The sequence below is a fragment of the Vulpes lagopus genome, chromosome 10 (assembly GCF_018345385.1).
Source record: "Vulpes lagopus strain Blue_001 chromosome 10, ASM1834538v1, whole genome shotgun sequence".
Taxonomy (NCBI): Eukaryota; Metazoa; Chordata; class Mammalia; order Carnivora; family Canidae; genus Vulpes; species Vulpes lagopus.
Window position 1 is genome coordinate 55000174 of NC_054833.1, and position 21473 is coordinate 55021646.

At 38.8% G+C, this 21473-nt stretch overlaps 1 protein-coding gene across 12 annotated transcripts in view; it reads right to left on the reverse strand.

The window, feature by feature from the left end:
- DYNC2H1 (dynein cytoplasmic 2 heavy chain 1) overlaps positions 1-21473 on the reverse strand; it is a 344376-nt gene that overhangs the window by 282576 nt on the left and 40327 nt on the right. For all 12 annotated transcript variants that reach the window (XM_041770022.1, XM_041770021.1, XM_041770024.1 and 9 more), the window contains 11 exons: positions 10273-10388; positions 9518-9645; positions 9108-9257; positions 8378-8583; positions 7176-7331; positions 6974-7088; positions 6246-6416; positions 4669-5051; positions 3100-3232; positions 2879-2996; positions 272-384 (listed from right to left, as the gene is read on the reverse strand). In XM_041770022.1, the coding sequence (XP_041625956.1) occupies positions 272-384; positions 2879-2996; positions 3100-3232; positions 4669-5051; positions 6246-6416; positions 6974-7088; positions 7176-7331; positions 8378-8583; positions 9108-9257; positions 9518-9645; positions 10273-10388 (1789 nt within the window). The remainder of the gene's footprint in view (positions 1-271; positions 385-2878; positions 2997-3099; positions 3233-4668; positions 5052-6245; positions 6417-6973; positions 7089-7175; positions 7332-8377; positions 8584-9107; positions 9258-9517; positions 9646-10272; positions 10389-21473) is intronic.

The window sequence follows — 21473 nt, forward strand, 5'->3', positions numbered from 1 at the left end:
TATAGCTAATAAGTTGAGGAGCTGAGATTAATATCTAGGCTTTAAAATTCCAAAGCAAAGGTTCTTTTCATAATTACATGTTGCCTTCCAAAGACTAAAAATCCACAATCTCTTCAATATCAAATCATTCTGAACCTAACAGATCATTTTAAGATATGAGCAGCTTCCTAAAAGGCCTAAGTTAACCCTAAAAATTTACTAAATTGTTTTTGATACAAAGTTCATACAGTTCATTCTTTTTATTTTCATACCTGAAAAAAGAATCACTTACCTCTACATTATTAGACAGAAGAATTTTATTTTTAAAAGGTACAACTTCTCCCTCTAAAGACTTCATTGCAGTTATATATTTTGATTCTTCATCAAAGCACACACTGTTAATACCTATAAGAGAAAAATTAAAATACAAAAAGATTGAAGATGTAATTATTAAATAAGATACAGAGTTCCCACAGTGTGTAATATGTACCTCATAATACATACTATAACATATCAGAATTATGTTAATTCTCCTATACAACAGAATAGTTTTTCCTAGTCAAAAATTGAAAACAACCCAAATGCCCAACAACAGGTGAGTGAATAAACTGGTCTATTCAAACAACAGAATACTACTCAGCAAGAAAAAGGCATAAAATGTAGTTGTAGGTACCTCAAAAACATGATGATGAGCAAAACTAAGGCCAGACACAAATGAGTGCCTCACAACACACACTGATGATTCCCCTAACGAGACAGAAGGCAGGAAGAAGGGGGACAGCAGATGAATTTCCCTCCCCCAGATGTGCACATTTTATGGTATGCAAAAATACTTTAATACACTACCCAGGGATCCCTGGGTGGCGCAGCGGTTTGGCGCCTGCCTTTGGCCCAGGGCGTGATCCTGGAGACCCGGGATCGAATCCCACATCAGGCTCCCGGTGCATGGAGCCTGCTTCTCCCTCCGCCTGTGTCTCTGCCTCTCTCTCTCTCTCTGTGACTATCATAAATAAATAAAAAATTAAAAAAAAAAAATACACTACCCAATTTTGATCTTCACAAAAATCCTTTAAGTTATTATAGCCAATTTAAGGAGGAAACTAAACTTCAGAGAGGTAAATTAGTAATGACTTACGGAGGCAATTTTTTTTTGTTTTTGGTTTTTTTGTGCAGTTTTTTTTAATAAATTTATTTTTTTATTGGTGTTCAATTTGCCAACATACAGAATAACACCCAGTGCTCATCCCGTCAAGTGCCCACCTCAGTGCCGGTCACCCATTCACCCCCACCCCCCGCCCTCCTCTCCTTCCACCACCCCTAGTTTATTTCCCAGAGTTAGGAGTCTTTACGTTCTGTCTACCTTTCTGATATTTCCTACCCATTTCTTCTCCCTTCCCTTCTACTCCCTTTCACTATTATTTATATTCCCCAAATGAATGAGAACATATGTTTGTCCTTCTCCGATTGACTCATTTCACTCAGCATAATACCCTCCAGTTCCATCCACGTTGAAGCAAATGGTGGGCATTTGTCATTTCTATTGGCTGAGTAATATTCCATTGTATACAGAAACCACATCATCTTTATCCATTCATCTTTTGATGGACATCGAGGCTCCTTCCACAGTCTGGCTATTGTAGACATTGCTGCTTGAAACATCGGGGTGCAGGTGTCCCGGCGTTTCATTGCGTCTGTATTTTTGGGGTAAATCCCCAACAGTGCAATTGCTGGGTCGTAGGGCAGGTCTATTTTTAACTCTTTGAGGAACCTCCACACAGTTTTCCAGAGTGGCTGCACCAGTTCACATTCCCACCACCAGTGCAAGAGGGTTCCCTTTTCTCCACATCCTCTCCAACATTTGTGGTTTCCTGCCTTGTTAATTTCCCCATTCTCACTGGTGTGAGGTGGTATCTCATTGTGGTTTTGATTTGTATTTCCCTGATGGCAAGTGATGCAGAGCATTTTCTCATGTACGTGTTGTGTTGGCCATGTCTATGTCTTCCTCTGTGAGAGTTCTCTTCATGTCTTTTGTCCATTTCATGATTGGATTATTTGTTTCTTTGGTGTTGAGTTTATTAAGTTCTTTATAGATCTTGGAAACTAGCCCTTTATCTGATATGTCATTTGCAAATATCTTCTCTCATTCTGGAGGCAGTTTGAATGCAAGCCTGCTGATCCTAAAAGTTCTCGCTGCTGCCTCCCACAGCCCAAATCACAGCTACAAAGGACCCGAAAACACATAGAATGGCTAGTAAATACGTGTAAAGCACCAGAAAGTCAATACATTAGCCTTTTTAGGCCATATGGTCTCCATGTCAATGACTCAGCTCTGCAGGAGCACAAGAGCAGCTCTAGACACACAGGCATGGCTGTGTTCCAACAAAACTGTGTCAGAAAGTCAGGCAGTGAGCCAGGTCAGGCCTGCAGTCTGCAGATCCCTGATGGTAGATGATGAAAATTTGACTTATTTGAAAAATATAGCCGTTTTCCAACAAATGGCACACGCTGAGAAAACAGTCATCGTTATTTTTATAGCAGAGTGCTAACCCTCCATGAGGACGTCATGCAGAAAACTTTACACTCCACCGTGAAGAGGCCTGTTCTCCCTCACTCCACGGCCAGTTCCTTCTGCCCTCACATCTTCCTCCTAGCAAACACTAACAAGTTCTTCAGAGCCCACCTTAGATGTTACCTTCAAGATACCCCAGGATGAAGCTAATGGGCTCCCCAGAGGCAGCTGGGCCAGCATAGGAAGTATTGAAAGTCCATCAATTTAGCAGGCAGTTGCTTCCACCAAGCTATGAATTCTTCTGGAGGGTACAATGCACTCTCTGTTCAACAGGCTACCTTGGAGCCCAATGTTGTCCCTGGCATGTGTCAGAGAAATGTCAACTCTTACCAGCAAACAGCTTCTTAAGGTGAGACTGAATCACTGCTGGGCTCGTTGACTGGCCGAGGACCTCCAGTAGGTCATCGTCACCAAGGAAATAAAACCTGGGGAACGCTGAGCGTTTCTCCTGATACAGATACAAACAAGACTAGCTTTATCTTTTCAAATAAGTCACATAGTAAAAGGACTTTACAATTTATTATATAAGTACTTTTTTAAAAAAAATATACCTCCAAAAACTCATTTAATGACTTCTGACATCTTTGAAGCTGATCAAGTATTGTTAGCAGAGAATTTCTGATTCCTGCATGAGTAGTTAACATTGTAACTCTACTGTCTTTCTTGATATCAGCCATTATCGACCTACAGAAGAAAAAAAAAAGTTTTACCTCTATTTTACCAGATTGTAGCAAAAAGAGAAATATTGAGACATTTATTTTTCTGCCTGCTTAGAACTAGAGGTAACACTATTATAACAGCAAAACATTATGCTTCTAAAAATGCTTAAAAAATAATGGTCCAGTGACAGAGAAAGATATTAAATATTTACTCAAATTTTTAAATAAAACTATGAGAAATGTTAAGGAGGAAAAGCACAAAGTATTTTTAAAGTAGCTTGGGCAACCCTTAACCTATTACTTGAGAAAGTGATTAACGCTGCGATCTGGACAGTGAGTAAAAGCAAACGTCAGTGAGCAGGAGAGGAGGAGACCATGAAGCAAACAGCAGCACAAAAAAAAAAAAAAAAAAAGGCTGCAGAAGTGGACAAGGAGCAAACAAGGTTTGATCTCTGGATCAACAGGAAACCGGAAAACCTCTCTGCACCCTGACCTAAGGAAATAACAAAAAGAAGCAATGAAACTTCACTGTAATAGACCACTCCAGCCACTGTGAATGCAGCTTACTGGAGAAGATGAGTGCCAGCCAAAGGATGGGGCCGTGGCCCGAGTGAATGACAAGCACTGAACCTCAGAGTAAAGGCAAGAGGAAAGACAGAAAAGATAGACTCAAATAGATCAAGTAGATTAGAATCAACCACTGTGGTAACTTCATGGATTTGGAGGCATCGGGGGAGGTCAAATATCCACCACACTCCTGCTTTGAGCAATTAGTTAGGCAGTACCAGTTACTGAGAAAGGAATGGGAAAGAGAAGAGATTCATGTAATGAGATGGACTCGTGAATCTAGTTTGTACTCGTTGAAGATACTCAGTATATTTGGAGCTCAGAAGAGAAAGATGGGCTAAGAGGCCACAGCAGGTGGAAAAGAACAAAGAGGCAGCCACGATCACCCACATACATCCCCATAATAAGACAAGAACCAGAGGCTGACACCAGGGGAGTGCCCAAACCTAAATGCTGAGGGAGATCTGAGCACCAGGAACTTGAGCAGAAGGCCAAGGGACACTACCTTCAAAAGCCAAGGGAAGAAACTCTCCAACAGGAAATGCTGAACTCTGTAAATACTAATCAGAAGCAAACTAAGATGAGGCGTGAAAAATGTCCATCAAACTACAACAGGAAAGGAATGGGTGACCTCAGGAATAGCAGGTACAGACCAGTACTACTATCATCACCCTCATATCACAATAGGATCAATGTTAACTAAAATCAGGTTGTGAAGTAGAGACAGAAATCAATTTGGTTCAGAAGTAAATAGCTGAATGAGAGAAAAGAGCTCCTTAGAAGGATCCAACAGACAATACTCATAATGTAAACTTACACAGCTCGTGTTCAGCACCTCCTGACATGCAAGAAAAAACTGCCACACACGTGGATGTCTGATGTTGCTGGGCTTACCTGAAATCCTCATCAACTCTGTTGAAACGTGTCTGTTCTTTCGGCAATGCTCCACGGCCAAAAATGGGTTCCAGATACACCCACTTCCTCTGAATGTGGTTTAAATTCTGTAGGTATTCATCTAATTCTGCAAGTTTTCTTTCCCAAATTGACACTTTATCTTCAAACCCTTTATAATAAGGAGAATCCTTTAAGGATTGAAGAAGACATCTATTATCTCCAACTTGATTTACTATGTCTTTCCAGTCTTTAATCAGCTTGATAGTTCGACTTTGGCTGTCTTCATAATCAATCAAGGTAAATACTGCTCCAACTCCCCAAAGATCAAGTTCACGTAAAGCTTCTCTGATTGTAACTTCACCTTGTGCCCGACTATTTAAATCCTAATTAACACAAAATATCCATATTATTTCAACATTATGATATACATAAATCACAAAACACCAGTTCATAAGACATATTTTTGTTTTTTCACAATAAGGAAAAACTAATAAGTGAATATATTTTTCATGTAACTCAAGAGAATTACTAATATATCAAGAGGTATGAGATACTAAGCATCCAGGTTCACATGGTCAAAATATATATATAGTTCTGCCATATGCTTTTTACTCTAAAAGAAAAAAAATTAAGAATCCATCACAAAACACAAAAATAGTTTGGCTTTGGGGGCCTGGGTGGCACAGTCCATTAAGCATCTGACTCTTGGTTTCGGCTCAGGTCATGATCTCAGGGTCATAAGACTGAGCTCCACATCAGGCTCTGCACTCAGTATGGAGTCTGCTTGAGATTCTCTCCCTCTCTTTGCCCCTCTCTCACTCACCCATGTATGGATGCTCACGTGCTCTCTCAAATAAATAAATATATAAAATCTTTCAAGAGAGAGTTCTTTTATTTTTATGCTCAAAGAGCAGAATGCAGTACAAAAGATCTGCAACTTAGGACAGAATTGAGAACCGTACAAGTTTTACTTTTACCTCAGACCTTTTTTAAACCTGATTAGTAAATTGGTTCTTGGTTCAGCTCTCTGGATTTTGGTATCTCTTTGCTTCTATTTACAAAAGACTCCATGATTTTAAATGTATTTCATGTAAAATGATTTGTATTTGTTTGCTTTTTAATTAAAGTTGACACCCTTTCTAAACCAAGAAAGGTTTTTTATTTCATATTTTTCTCTCTCTCTCAAGGAAGGGGTTTCTAATGTATTACTCAACCCCCACACTGATTCAGATATATTACTAAACAGAGAATAATGGAATAGTGGAACATAGTCACTATATTAAAAGAAAAATAAATTTAACTTGCTGTTTTATTTAAATAAAATACAAAGCAAAACCCTATGTTAATAAAGGTCATATACAGGAGATTTTTTTTTAAAGGTTTTATTTATTTATTCATGAGAGACACAGAGAGAGAAAGAGGCACAGACACAGGCAGAGGGAGAAGCAGGCTCCATGCAGGGAGCCTGACGTGATACTTGATCCCGGGTCTCCAGGACCACACCCTGGACTGAAGGCGGTGCTAAACCGCTGAGCCACCCGGGCTGCCCAGGAGATATTTATAAGAGTGATTCTTACTTTAAGGTCTGATGCTTTGGCAACAATTGTATCCGCTACTCTGAGGAGATCACCAAACAGCAGTTTTTCCAGGCTAGTTCCCCGAGGGAGGCCAAGCAGACGAAAAAGATCAAGCCAGTGATCTGGGGAAAGATGCTCCCCTCTCACATACTTCAAAATAGGTATTACAGTCTGTTAAAAAAGACAGATACAGACATGAACATATATTATCAAAATGCAAATTGCTGTTTTATGATTAACTATAAAAATATTGATTGCTCTATTATCTTATTTAATAACCTTGAAATCAAATTTTCAAATAGATTTGCATAAAATTTTTTGTTACACATTGCTGTGGATACATGCAAATATCCCTTTGTAGTTTGATCTATTTTAAAACATGACCTAAAATGTTTCTATTTTTACTATTTAGGATACAACCTATATCCTAAATACACTAAATGACCCATATCCTAAATTGCACTAGCAGTTTGGTAGTACTAGTAGCACTAGGTATAAACACTCCAAGTTGTAATGTTAAGCATAAATTTCTTAGTTAAAACTTTTCAAAAGAGTAGCAGAAATATCAATAATTTCTATGGTTTACTCTGTATTTCCTATCTTTTGAATATAATGGAATCATTAAAAAACAAAAACTAAAATTCCAGCTCACTGGGCTACACAATTAAAAGATGCATGGAAGACCCAAACATGACTCTGGCATAGCAGCACAAGCGCCAGGGTCTTACTTTGTATCTGTCAACTTCCGACTGCAATTTCACAGTCATAGCCGAATGTTCTTCCACTTTCCTTAACCTGTCATGCCAAGTCATCAAGAACTCCTCCAACAGATATATCTTAGTCCTGTAAAACACCAGGGATGTCTTAAAATGTACATCTCCAAACACACTACCAAAGCATAAGAATCTAAACAGTGTTTATGAGCCAAACCGAAAAGTAATCCAGTCTTCACTGGCCATTTCCTGAAGGCCCTGCTGAAACTCTTCATAAAGCACCCAAATCTGTGCATAGCTCTCAATGTCCTTGGAGATGCTGTATGCCAAGGAGAAGTTGGGCTCTTCTAGTCCAAAATGATGGCAATCATCACTATAGAAACACAGTGAAATAGCAATAGATTTTTTAAAAAACTATTACATATCAACGTTATTTAACTGCATTCCCTGTCTGTGTCCACATACCTGACAGTGGGGCAGACAGTGGGAGAGTGACTGCATGAGAATTTTACTGTAACTATTTAAGTATCACCTCTTTAAATTCATTAATGTGCATTTTTCTAAAGGAGTCAAAGTGGAGTTGGTATCATAAATGCATCATATACGTCATATAAAAATACTCAGAATTATATATATTCGTGAATTAACTGAGAAAACATTAATATTACTATCCAAGGGTTAGATTCTAGAATATAAGATATCCTTCATCTAATGGATATAACACCATTTAATAAATATACTAAACCCTTCACTCCCCCATTAAGACAATTACCTTATGAATGCATTTGCCTTAACAGACCAAACCTAAAATAACGCTTAAGCTTAACCCACTAAGCTACCCAGGTACCCAGAAGGTATTAAGTGTCTGCCTTCAGCTTAAGTCATGATCCCAGGATCCTGGGATGGAGTCCTGAATCAGCAGGGAGTCAGCTTCTCCCTCTGCGCCAACGCCTCCCACAACTCGCGGGTGCGCTCTCTCAAATAAAATCTTTTAAAAAAATAAAATAAACTTAATATCTTATTTTAACATAAAACAATTTTTTCTTGAATTCATTATTTTGCTAGGTTCATTTTTTCCCCCTCAGAGTCTCTGAAAGCAATTTTCATTAACTTTTTATATCCCATTTTTAAATACAATGAAATCACAGAAGGCAAGTATTCCAACTCCCTAATTTAACTTTTTCAATTTAATTTTCTGTTATGCTTCTAGGCCTAAGCAGAAATTTGCTTTTAATATCCTAACAGAACCCAGCCATGACTCCTAAGAATGCAGTACCATGAGCACTTACTAGTTTTGTTTTGAAAACTACAGAAGTTTATAAGGAAAAACATTAAGATAAACATCTATAAGAACATTACTGGCTTAACATATGTACAAGTATAAATCAAAATGACTACAACCAATTTTAAAAAACCTACACTAGCTTTTTCCTTATGACTTCAAGATCATCAAATTCAATTTTTTTCTCTTTTATTAACTTGGCACTCATATCAAGAACGTTTTGCTGGCCAGTTTCAATAATATCATCACCAGGCTTTAGTTGGTCCCAACGAGCTTTAAATTTTTCCAATTCTTGATAAAATATCTGAAGACGTGACTTTACATTTCCTTTCATTACTTCGATCTGTAAGAGTTTATACAATTCAATTCAGAGTAAAATCTTGCTTTCCTTTCACATTTTATTTCCAACATTTTCTATTTAAAAGTGAAAAAACAATACCAATTTTTCAAAAGATATTTTCAATTATTAATTTCAAGTACAATAAAATTTTGATTTTAAAAACACAGAATTAGACCATAAATATTCAGTAATAAGAGATAAACTGCAAGCATCATCATTAAAAAAAAGATAATTCATGTTATCTGCAGCTTCTACCACAACTATCAACAAAGTTGATAGGATTAAACAGTGTTTAGCCAATGACCGTCAGCTGCAGCACCAAGCACACAGCTGCCTACGTAGTAAGGAGGTGCATCCCAGTGTCCCATACCAAAGAGCAGGTGCAGTCGATGGGACCGAAGCACCACAGATGTGTACATATAAAATTCTTACCTACCTGAGTGATGATAGAATAAAGATCAGCAAGAAATCTTAAGTGAGAAAAAAATCAAGTTTCCATTTTAACAAAATGACTAAAAGGTTCTTACCTGATCTTTAATCATAAGTTGGTGACTTTCCATCATCAACTCAAATTTATCCCACTTAGCCTTCAAATTGCTAATTGTTTCCAAACCTCCACCTGCCACAGTTCGTAGAAGTCTGTTTTTATCTTCAGCTTCTTGGAATAAGGGCAAAATCTAAAAGTTGAAGAAATAACATATAAAAAAAAAAACCTATTTTATCAAATTTCTTAGGGTCCCATTATTTTAATTTGTTCCATGACCTGTTTTCTAAAATCAAGATTCTAACCATGAGCTGACCAACTGGACGAGATAATATGGACTCCTTTACAATACTGGAATGACATGATATTTCTAAATAGTCACATAATATGACCTAATTTAAGTATCTCCACTACAGTAGAAACAAATTGGAAACTGTACTTTGCAATTCTTACCTCTGGTTTCCGTTCTTGTAGCTTACTATATTGTAAATTTGCTTCGCCTATCTCCTCCACAGACTGTGGCATAATTGTTAAAACTTCCATAGCTTCCATAACAAATGTGTCAATGTCATGCAGGTGAGCTAAATAGGCAACATTGAAATAGAATGTTATTATCACCAAAAATAGTCCATTGCATCATTTTAAAAATCAAAGAGTGTTAGAATTGATCACTGCACAACATACACCAAAGCTTAAATTATCATTTGCTCATACACCGAAATTTTAAAATACAGAATAAGCAAAGAAATTTCTTGTCTTGAAAGTTTAGTTGTTTCATATTATACCTCAAAATTTTGAGGAAGTTAAAATGTACTCATTAGTAAATTTTATTCAAAATTGGTAATTCTCCAGTGTTTTAAGTACTGTTAAGACATCTCAGTTCAATGGAAAAAGAAACAATGTAGTATATTAGAAAACAGTAGTAATTTGAAGAAATAAGAAAAAAAAATTATAGAATTACCTACATTTCTCAGTAACATAAACAACAAACTGATACTAAATCCTACTGCAAACAGTAAAAATGCCTTCCATTTAGACCTCTCAAGAGGTGAACATGGTTCATACTTTATTAAAATTGTCATTTTAAGCACCCGTAATTCTAGGTTGGTTGATTTTAATCATCACTGGGATTCACACTTCATAACTATCAAAGTACATACCTTTATGAATAAAACTAGGTTAAGATGCAAATTAAAAAGTGTACTTACCCTGGATGGACTTCTTCAAAGAGAGAACAAGCATATCAAATAACTTCTGGATGAGATCATCGATCACAGTCTTCACAGGGTTACAGTTAATATTTAAACAATCTACCTTGACCGCACTGAAAAATGCCAGTGGACATACTTCAACATAAAAGACTTAGTAGAAGAAAAGTCTCATTATAGTGATTTTATGTAACACATTTCAAAATGTAACTCAAAGAGTATTACTGCCATCTTTAAGCACATTTAGATTTCATTCAGTAAAAATGCTTTCCACGTGTTATTATGAAGTTTTCATTTAAACAATGATTTTGCTATAATACTACAGTTTTTTAGTCTCATATGAATATATTTAAACACTGACAAGCCCTTTACTTGTCACAGCATGTAATGCACTTATTTGAATATTCGTAACATGATATCAGTATTCTGTAGTCAAAGTCACGTCATAAGGGAAAGAAAACAGAGAAAGGGAATATAGATTACTAAGAAAATAATAAGATGCCATTTTATAACTATAAAATTAACAAAAATGTAATGAACTGTTAATTCATATCTTCAACTGTGTGGGGAAACAATTATCAGAACTGCTGGTCAGAGTATAAAACCATGCCATGTTTGTGAGAAGCCATTTAGCCATATGTATCAAGTAATTTTAAAATAGGCACATTCTTTGTCTTTATAACCTCGCCTTTAGACTTATCCTAAGGAAACTTTCAGAGCAGATCCATGATTTATAGAAAAGTATCCTCTTCAAAGCATTAATTATAATAGTAAAAATCAGAAATAAGTTAAATATAAAAATGGCAAAATAATTATATATCCATACAATTATTACCTAGTGATTTGAGGACTAGGTAATAAGATAAAATACTGAAGATCAGTGTTAAATAACAGGATATGATATAATCTAAATTTTGTAAGTATATGTACTAATATATTCAAAGTATCAAATATTGAGAACAGTTTCTGTATTTTAAAAAATTTATAAAACAAATGTACTGTTTTAATGATCAGGAAAAAAAGGCATACATTTTTTAAGAACACTAATTCTCATTATCCTTAAAGCAAACTGTAATGTTCTAAGTAAACGGATGTTGAACCAGACTTGTTCATCTAAGGAAATCTCATGCTTATCTTAAATTATACAAATTTTTTAAAAGGTTGGAAATTATGGTCACAAAGATTATTATTACAAAGCTACTCATCCTTTCTGAAGCACAGGGCCAGGTAACATTTTAGAAAGCAAATTATATGAGTTAAATATTCACTTCTATTATAAAAACATTATTTTCCCCTAAAGCTTATTCTCAGTTACCCACTAATTGCAGTTTTTTTTTTTAAGATTTTATTTATTTATTTGAGAGAGCACAAGCATGAGCAGGAAGCAGAGGCAGAGGGAGAAGTTCTCCCAAGGCAGGACTCAATCCCAGAACCCCAGCATCATGACCTGATTAATGACGGAGCCACCCAGGTGTCCAACTGCACAGGTTTAAACTGCAGATCTTTACCAGCAAAACTTAAGAGCCAATTTACTTAATATGAAATTTCAAATAATTTTTGAAATTGTGAGACCTAAAGTGTCAAGATTTCTAATACTTGATAAAGAGAGATGATTTCAGTAAACCTTATAAATTAATTATACCATAGTTTGCTAAAGAAATAAAGTGGTCTGATTGCAGCAAAGTTGTACTCATTGACTACAGAATCCTGTGGTCAGGCTGAATTCACCTTTCACTTGAAAACACTGGTAACATGAAAAGGAGGCTCCAAAAAAAAAAAAAAAAAAAAAAGAGGCTCCCTTCAGCCATAGATAAAATGGCATGCCCTAGGCAGCCTAGCCCAAAACCATGCCCTTCCTATATCATCCAAAATACATGAGAATATAGCTTTTCTAATCTTACAGTGTATTTCTAAGTCTCTAAGATAATATCTGTGTGCCTGTAAACATGTATTTGAGCTTTCATGAATACACGTTAATTTATTAGCGGGAAATAGCAAAATGGAAAAACGGAATGCAGGACGGGCATTCTTTTTGTTTGGTTTGGCAGCCACGGTGAGGAAAGCTGTCTACACTGAAGGACAGACAGGCTGTACTGACGGCAGCTCAGGCTCTTGAGTACTCAAGCACAACGAGCAAGACTGGGTTCAGAGAGTATCCAGCAGAGAAGAGAAAGCTCCATACAAACGCTACAAACTAACATTAATGGCATATCAATATCTCAATCATCTCAGCTCAAACTCTTAAGTCATTTGTCTCTTCTCTACTCCTCATCCCTCATTTCCCTCCCACCATTAAGACGTTGTAAAAGTATTTTACAATAGTTCATAATAGTTCCTCCTTCCCATTTGAGTACCAACCACTTAATTCAATTACTCATTGCTGGTCTCCTGGTTAATGACAGACTAACCGCTCTTCCTCCAGGATCTATTTCTTCCACTAAAACTCCTATGTTCCAGATTAACATCCCTCATGTAGACATACTGACACACTTCTGTCTAGAAATCTTCAATAGCTAACCACTCTAGTGAATGAACCACTCTTCATTCTAGTATGAAGAAAACTCAAATTTCCCATTTTAGAATATAAAACTCTCCCAAATCTGTATGTTAATTACCCCTTTCCAGAACATGTCCTCTAATCCCTGATAAAACAGTTACTCACAAAATTCCCAGTTAACCAACTTCTTATTTTCAATATATAAATCTCTTTCCTGGACCTTTAAGCGAACCTTTAATTCTTATTTCTCCCTGTCAAAATTCTAGTTTAAGGATTTCTATATTAAAGAAACTTCCTCCAATTTTGCCCCAAATGGATGCAATGTCATCATCCTGTACACCTCCACAGTCTTCTGTTCAGTCTCTAAAATGGAGTATTTTATCTGGTATTAATAATAACTATAATCATTAACATTTACTGAGAACTTCACCTGTACCAATATTTTATATGCAAATTACTCATTTAATTCTCAAAACACTTTATGATAAATACTATATTTGTAACTATGTTAAAGCTGAGGAAATGGTGGTTAACAGACTCTAAATGGCTGTCCAACTCTTGCAGCTGGCATGAGCCATGTCACTCCAGAGCCTAATCTCTTAACCCCTGTGCGGACACACGTACTGCATCTTCAAACAGCAAGCAACTTGAGGTGCTCTGTCTTCATTTTTATACTGCCACAGGACAAGGTTTACATACTATAAATGCTCACCAAATAGCTATTAAATGAATGAACAAATGAAATAATAAAAGTAATATTATCCTTTATAGGTAATATATGCACGGTTCAACAGGCCTTTCATTGAGCTTATTGCAAAGAGTGGTTCCAGTGATGTGAATTTCATTTATGATGGGGGAGCTATATTCTCAAGTAGATGGGTTGTGACATGCTCCTCAGAGGGTCTCCTCCACATTCAGGGCAGCACGCACAGGCAGCACTGTGTTGTGAGACTGCCAGGGCATTCCAAAAGAAAGCAAGCAACACAAATCAGAGTCAAATGTGAGATCCTCAGGCCAGGTCTGCAGGGAAGCCTCTCCCCACCGCCCCTCCCCCCAATCTACACTCTCCAACTAGGTCCCAGCCAGCAGAACTTCTAGAAGAAAAATTTCTTTTAGTCTCAGCAATGTCCTACTCAGAAAATACTCCAGAGCCACAGCTGGGCTTTATAGGAGGAAAGAAGGTGACCTGACTTCCATACCACCAAGTGAAAAGTACCTTTACCATCGCACAGCAGAAACGGTTATAGCACACACATAATGACTAACTTCCGACTAACCTTGGAGGGGACAGGGCCAAATGGCAGAGGAGTAGGGTCCCCAAGTTACCTGTCCCCACTAACTTACATAGATAACTTTCAAATCATCCTAAAAACCTACATTTTCGACCTGAGATTTGAAGAGAGAACAGCTGTAATGCTACAGAGAGAAGAGTCTGCACTTCTAACAACATAGGAAGGTAGGAAAAAAAATAAAGGATCAACTGCGGGAGGCGCCCCATGAAGAGCCTGGCTCAGGCCAGGTGGCGGGTGGCAAGAGCCTCCAGGACAGCAAAGTCCAGCCCCAGAAAAGCAGGAACTTTAAAACTCTGCACTAGATTCTTCCCGGACAGAAAGGCGCTTAGCAGGGAACTCGGGCAGAATAGCGGGAGGAGCAGTGGAGCCTCCAGTCTCCCGGAGTCACCAACAGAGGGAGTGCGCGGGGGAGAGAGCATGCCACACACCCCTCGGCTGAGCTCGGGAAAGGGATGAAGTGCGCGCCCAGCAGGGCCTTGGGAGCTCAGGCAGTGCCTCCAGGCAGAGGAGGCTGCGCCCTGCTGCCTTCCAGAGCCACGGCCCCCAGGAGCACGATTCCAGCAGCACAGGCCCCGGATCACAGGGCGCCAGGGTGACAGCCACCAGTGATCCTGCGCTCCCCCCGGGACAGGTGGAGGTGGGGAGCACATAGGACAGCAAGGACGCTCCTGTGGCTGGGCACCCCCAAACTGTGCAGGTCAGTGCCCCAGCTGCCCCAGGAGCATCCAGGCCAGTGTAGACCGGGAGACTGCAGTAGTTACTATGAGGAGTTGACTCCAGGGCTGGAGAGCTAGTCGACACCAGTGGTGTTGTTCCTCCTGGTGTCACCCTGTGCCTGGGATGGATTGGGGCCGCCAGGGAACAGGGGCTTCGCAGGATAAACAGCTTTCACTGAGCCCTGCATCTGGCAGGGGGCGGGGCAGCTCCCCCAGATGCACACACCTGAGAATCAGCACAGCAGGCCTCTCCACAGAAGACCAGCTGGAAGGAAAGGGGAAGAGCAAGTTCTTGACCAAGCCACGCTAGAAAGCTCCAGGGGAAGTCAAAGGGTTTACAGTATATAGAACCAGAGGATACCCCTCCTTTTTTCAGTACAACTCGTTTTTAGCCATCCCGCACTTGAAAAAATGACTAGAAAGAACTCACCACAAAGGAAAGAATCAAAAACAGTCCTCTCTGCCACAGAGTTACAGAATTTGGATTACAATTCAATATCAGAAAGCCAATTCAGAAGTACATTTATAAAGCTACTGGTGGCTCTGGAAAAAAGTGTAAAGGATTCAAGAGACTTCATGACTGCAGAATTTAGATCTAATCAGGCCGAAATTAAAAATCAATTAAATGAGATGCAATCCAAACTGGAGGTCCTAATGATGAGGGTTAATGAGGTAGAAGAAAGAGTGAGTGACCTAGAAGACAAGTTGATGGCAAGGAAGGAAGCTGGGGTAAAAAGAAAAAAAAAAATTAAAGACCATGAGGAAAGGTTAAGGGAAATAAATGACAGCCTCAGAAGGAAAAATCTATGTTTAATTGGGGTTCCTGAGGGCGCTGAGAGGGACAGAGGACCAGAAAGCATATGTGAACATATCATAGCTGAGAATTTCCCTAACTTGTGAAGGGAAACAGGCATTCAGATCCAGGAGATACAGAGATCCCCCCTAAAATCAATAAAAACCATTCAACACCTCGACCTTTAACAGTGAAACTTGCAAATTCCAAAGATAAAGAGAAAATCCTTAAAGCAGCAAGAGACAAGAGATCTCTAACTTATATAGCGAGAAATATTAGATTAACAGCAGACCTCTCAACAGAGATGTGGCAGGCCAGAAAGGGCTGGCATGATATACTTAGGGTCCTAAATGAGAAGAACATGCAGCCAAGAATACTTTATCCAGCAAGGCTTTCATTCAGAATAGAAGGAGAGATAAAGAGCTTCCAAGATAGGCAGAAACAGAAAGAATATGTGGCTACCAAACCAACTCTGCAAGATATATTAAGGGGGACTTTGTAAAAGAAAGAGGATGCCCAAGGATACAATCCACAAAAACAGGGACTGACTGAATAGGTATTATGATGACACTAAATTCATCTTTCTTCCTTTTTTTATAAATCCCTTTTTTATTGGTGTTCAATTAGCCAACATATAGAATAACACCCAGTGCTCATCCCATCAAGTGCCCACCTCAGTGCCCATCACCCAGTCACCCCCACCCCTTGCCAACCTCCCCTTCCACCACCCCCAGTTCGTTTCCCAGAGTTAGGAGTCTTTCATGTTCCATCTCCCCTTCTGATATTTCCCACTCATTTTTCTCTCCTTTCTGCTTTATTCCCTTTCACTATTTTTTATATACCCCAAATGACTGAGACCATATAATGTTTGTCCTTCTGCGATTGACTTATTTCACTCAGCATAATACCCTCCAGTTCCATCCACGTCGAAGCAAATGGTGGGTATTTGTTGTTTCTAATGGCGGAGTAATATTCCATTGTATACATAAACCACATCTTCTTTATCTATTCATCTTTCGATGGACACCGAGGCTCCTTCCACAGTTTGGCTATTGTGGACATTGCTGCTAGAAACATCAGGGTGCAAGTGTCCCGGCGTTTCATTACATCTGTATCTTTGGGGTAAATCCCCAGCAGTGCAATTGCTGGGTCGTAGGGCAGATCTATTTTTAACTCTTTGAGGAACCTCCACACAGTTTTCCAGAGTGGCTGTACCAGTTCACATTCCCACCAACACTTCAGGAGGGTTCCCCTTTCTCCACATCCTCTCCAACATTTGTGGTTTCCTGCCTTGTTAATTTTCCCCATTCTCACTGGTGTGAGGTGGTATCTCATTGTGGTTTTGATTTGTATTTCCCTCATGGCAAGTGATGTGGAGAATATCCTCATGTGCGTGTTGGCCATGTCTATGTCTTCCTCTGTGAGATTTCTGTTCATGTCTTTTGCCTATTTCATGATTGGATTGTTTGTTTCTTTGCTGTTGAGTTTAATAAGTTCTTTATAGATCTTGGAAACTAGCCCTTTATCTGATACGTCATTTGCAAATATGTTGTCCCATTCTGTAGGTTGTTTTTAGTTTTGTTGACTGTTTCTTTTGCTGTGCAAAAGCTTCTTATCTTGATGAAGTCCCAATAGTTCATTTTTGCTTTTGTTTCTCTTGCCTTCACGGATGAATCTTGCAAGAAGTTATTGTGGCCACGTACAAAAAGGGTGTTGCCTGTGTTCTCCTCTAGGATTTTGATGGAATCTTGTCTCAGATTAAGATCTTTCATCCATTTTGAGTTTATCTTTGTGTATGGTGCAAGACAGTGGTCTAGTTTCATCCTCTGCACGTGGCTGTCCAATTTTCCCAGCACCATTTATTGAACAGATTGTCTTTCTTCCAGTGGATAGTCTTTCCTCCTTTGTCGAATATTAGTTGACCATAAAGTAGAGAGTCCACTTCTGGGTTCTCTATTCTGTTCCATTGATCTATGTGTCTGTTTTTGTGCCAGTACCACACTGTCTTGCAATAGTAACTCTTAATGTGAATGGGCTTAATGACCCCATCAAAATACGCGGGGTTTCAGATTGGATAAAAAAGCCAGACCCATCTATTTGCTGTCTGCAAGAGACTCATTTTAGACCTAAGGACACCTACAGTCTGAAAATGAAAGGTTGGAGGACCATTTACCATTCAAATTACCCTCAAAAGAAAGCAGGGCTAGCAATCCTCATATCCGATAAAGTTTATCCCAAAGACTGTATAAGAGATGAATACTTATGCCCCTAATGTGGGAGCTGACAAGTATATCAACCAATTAATAACCAAAGTAAAGACATACTTAGGTAATAATACACTTATACTGGGGGCCTCAACACGACGCTATCTGCAAATGACAAATACTCTAAGCACAACATCTCCAAAGAAACAAGCTTTAAAGGATACACTGGACCAAATGGATTTCACAGATATTGACAGAACTTTACATCCAAATGCAACTGAATACACATTCTTCTCAAGTACACATGGAACTTTCTCCAGAATAGACCACATACTGGGTCACAAATCAGGTCTCAACTGATACCAAAAGATTGGGATTGTCCCCTGCATATTTTCAGACCATAATGCTTTGAAACTTGAACTCAATCACAAGAAATTTGGAAGAAACTCAAACATGTGGAGGTTAAAGAGCATCCTGCTAAAAGGTGAATGGGTCAACCAGGAATTTAGAGAAGAATTTAAAAGATTTAAAAGATTCATGGAAAATGAGGAGAATGAAGATACAACTGTTCAAATTCTTTGGCATACAGCAAAAGCAGTTCTGAGAGGGAAATACATCACAATACAAGCATCCCTCAAAAATCTGGAAAAAAACTCGAATACACAAGCTAACCTTGCACCTAAAAGAACTGGAGAAAGAACAGCAAATAAAACCTAAACAAACAAAAAAAAAAAAACATACACCAAGCAGAAGAATAGAGTTAATAAGGATTTGAGCAGAACTCCATGAAATAGAGACCAGAAGAACTGTGGAACAGATCAACAAAACCAGCAGCTGGACCTTTAAAAGAATTAATAAGATAGATAAACCATTAGCAGGAAGCCCTGGTGGTGCAGCGGTTTAGCGCCGCCTGCAGCCCAGGGCGTGATCCTGGAGACCCAGGATCGAGTCCCATGTCGGGCTACCTGCATGGAGCCCGCTTCTCCCTCTGCCTGTCTCTGCCTGTCTCTCTCTCTCTCTCTCTCTCTCTCTCTCTGAATGAATGAATAAATAAATAAATAAATAAATCTTTAAACAAAAAAGATAAACCATTAGCCAGCCTTATTTAAAAAAAAAAAAAGGACTAATAAAATCACGAATGAAAAAGGTGAGATCACAATCAATACCACGGAAATACAAACGATTTTAAAAACATATTATGAGCAACTATACACCAATAAATTAGGCAATCAAGAAGAAATGGACACATTTCTGCAAAAGCACAAACTACCAAAACAGGAACAGGAAGAAATAGAAAACCTGAACAGGCCAATAACCAGGGAGGAAATGAAGCAGAAGTGCAGGGCCAGAGAGCTTCCCAGGGGAATTCTATCAAATGTTTAAAGAAGAAACAATACCTATTCTACTAAAGCTGTCCTGAAAGATAGAAAAGGATGGAATACTTCCAAACTCATTCTCTGAGGCCAGAAACACCTTAATTCCAAAACCAGACAAAGACCCCACCAAACAGGAGAATTATAGACCAATATCCCTGAGGAACACAGATGCAAAAATTCTCAACAAGATACTAGCCAATAGGATCCAATAGTACATTAAGAAGATTATTCGCCATGACCAAGTCGGATTTATCCCTGGGATGCAAGGCTGATTCAACACTCATAAAGCAATCAACCTGACAGATCATTTCAACAAGAGAAAAAACAAGAACCATATGATCCTCTCAACAGATGCAGAGAAAGCATTTGACAAAATACAGCATCCATTCCTGATCAAAACTCTTCAGAGTATAGGGATAGAGGCAATATTCCACAGCATCTTAAAAGCCATCTATGAAAAGCCCACAGCAAATATCATTCTCAATGGGGAAACACTGGGAGCCTTTCCCTTAAGATCAGGAACAAGACACGGATGTCTACTCTCACCACTGCTATTCAACATAATACTGGAAGCCCTAGCCTCAGCAACCAAGCAACAAAAATAAATAAATGGCATTCCAATTGGCAAAGAAGAAGTCAAACTCTCTCTCTTCGCAGATGACATGATACTGTACATAGAAAACCCTAAAGCCTCCACCCCAAGATTGCTAGAACTCATACAGCAATTCGGCAGAGTGGCAGGATACAAAACCAATGCCCAGAATCCAGTGGCATTTCTATACACTAACAATGAGACTGAAGAAAGAGAAATTAAGGAGTCAATCCCATTTACAATTGCACCCAAAAGCAAAGATACCTAGGAACAACCTAACCAAACAGGTAAAGAAGGATCTATACCCTAAAAACTACAGAACACTTCTGAAAGAAATTGAGGAAGACACAAAGAGATGGAAAACTATTCCATGCTCATGGATTAGCAGAATTAATAATGTGAAAATGTCAATGCTACCCAGGGCAATTTACACGTTTAATGCAATCCCTATCAAAATACCATGGACTTTCTTCAGAGAGTTGGAACAAGTCATCTTAAGATTTGTGTGGAATCAGAAAAGACCCCGAATAGCCAGGGGAATATTGAAAAAGAAAACCAGAGCCGGGGGCATCACAATGCTGGATTTCAAGCTGTTCTACAAAGCTGTGATGATCAAGACAGTGTGGTACTGGCACAAAAACACATAGATCAATGGAACAGAATAGAGAACCCAGAAATGGGCCCTCAACTCTATGGTCAACTAATATTCGACAATGCAGGAAAGACTATCCACTGGATAAAGGACAGTCTCTTCAATAAATGGTGCTAGGAAAATTGGACAGCCACGTGAAGAATGAAACTAGACCATTCTCTTACACTATACACAAATGTACACTCAAAATGGATGAAAGATCTAAATGTGAGACTAGAATCCATCAAAATCCTAGAGGAGAACACAGGCAACAGCCTTTTTGAACTTGGTCACAGCAACTTCTTGCATCTATGAAGGCAAGGGAAACAAAAGCAAAAATGAACTATTGGGACTTCATCAAAATAAAAAGCTTCTGCACAGCAAAAGAAACAGTCAACAAAACTAAAAGACAATCTACAGAATGGGAGAAGACATTTGCAAATGACATATCAGATAAAGGGCTAGTATCCAGGATCTATAAAGAATTTTTTTTTAAGATTTTATTTATCTATTTACAAGAGACACACACAGAGAGAGAGAGAGAGAGAGGGGCAGAGACACAGGCAGAGGGAGAGGCCGACTCCAGGCAGGGAGCCCGACCTGGGACTTGATCCCGGGTCTCCAGGATCACACCCCGGGCCAAAAGCAGGCACTAAACCGCTGAGCCACCCAGGCTGCCCTATATAAAACTTATTAAACTCAACAGCAAAGAAACAAACAATTCAATCATGAAGTGGGTAAAAGATATGAACAGACATTTCACCAAGATGACATAGACATGGCCAACAAGCACATGAGAAAATGCTCCACATCCCTTGCCATCAGGGAAATACAAATCAAAACCACAATGAGATACCACCTCACGCCAGTGAGAATGAGGAAAATTAACAAGAGAGGAAACAAAAATGTTGGAGAGGATGTGGAGAAAGGGGAACCCTCTTGCACTGTTGGTGGGAATGTGAACTGGTGCAGCCACTCTGGAAAACTATGGAAGTTCCTCAAAGATTTAAAAATGGATCTGCCCTATGACCCAGCAATTGCACTGCTGGGGATTTACCCCAAAGACAGATGTAATGAAACGCCAGGACACCTGCACCCCA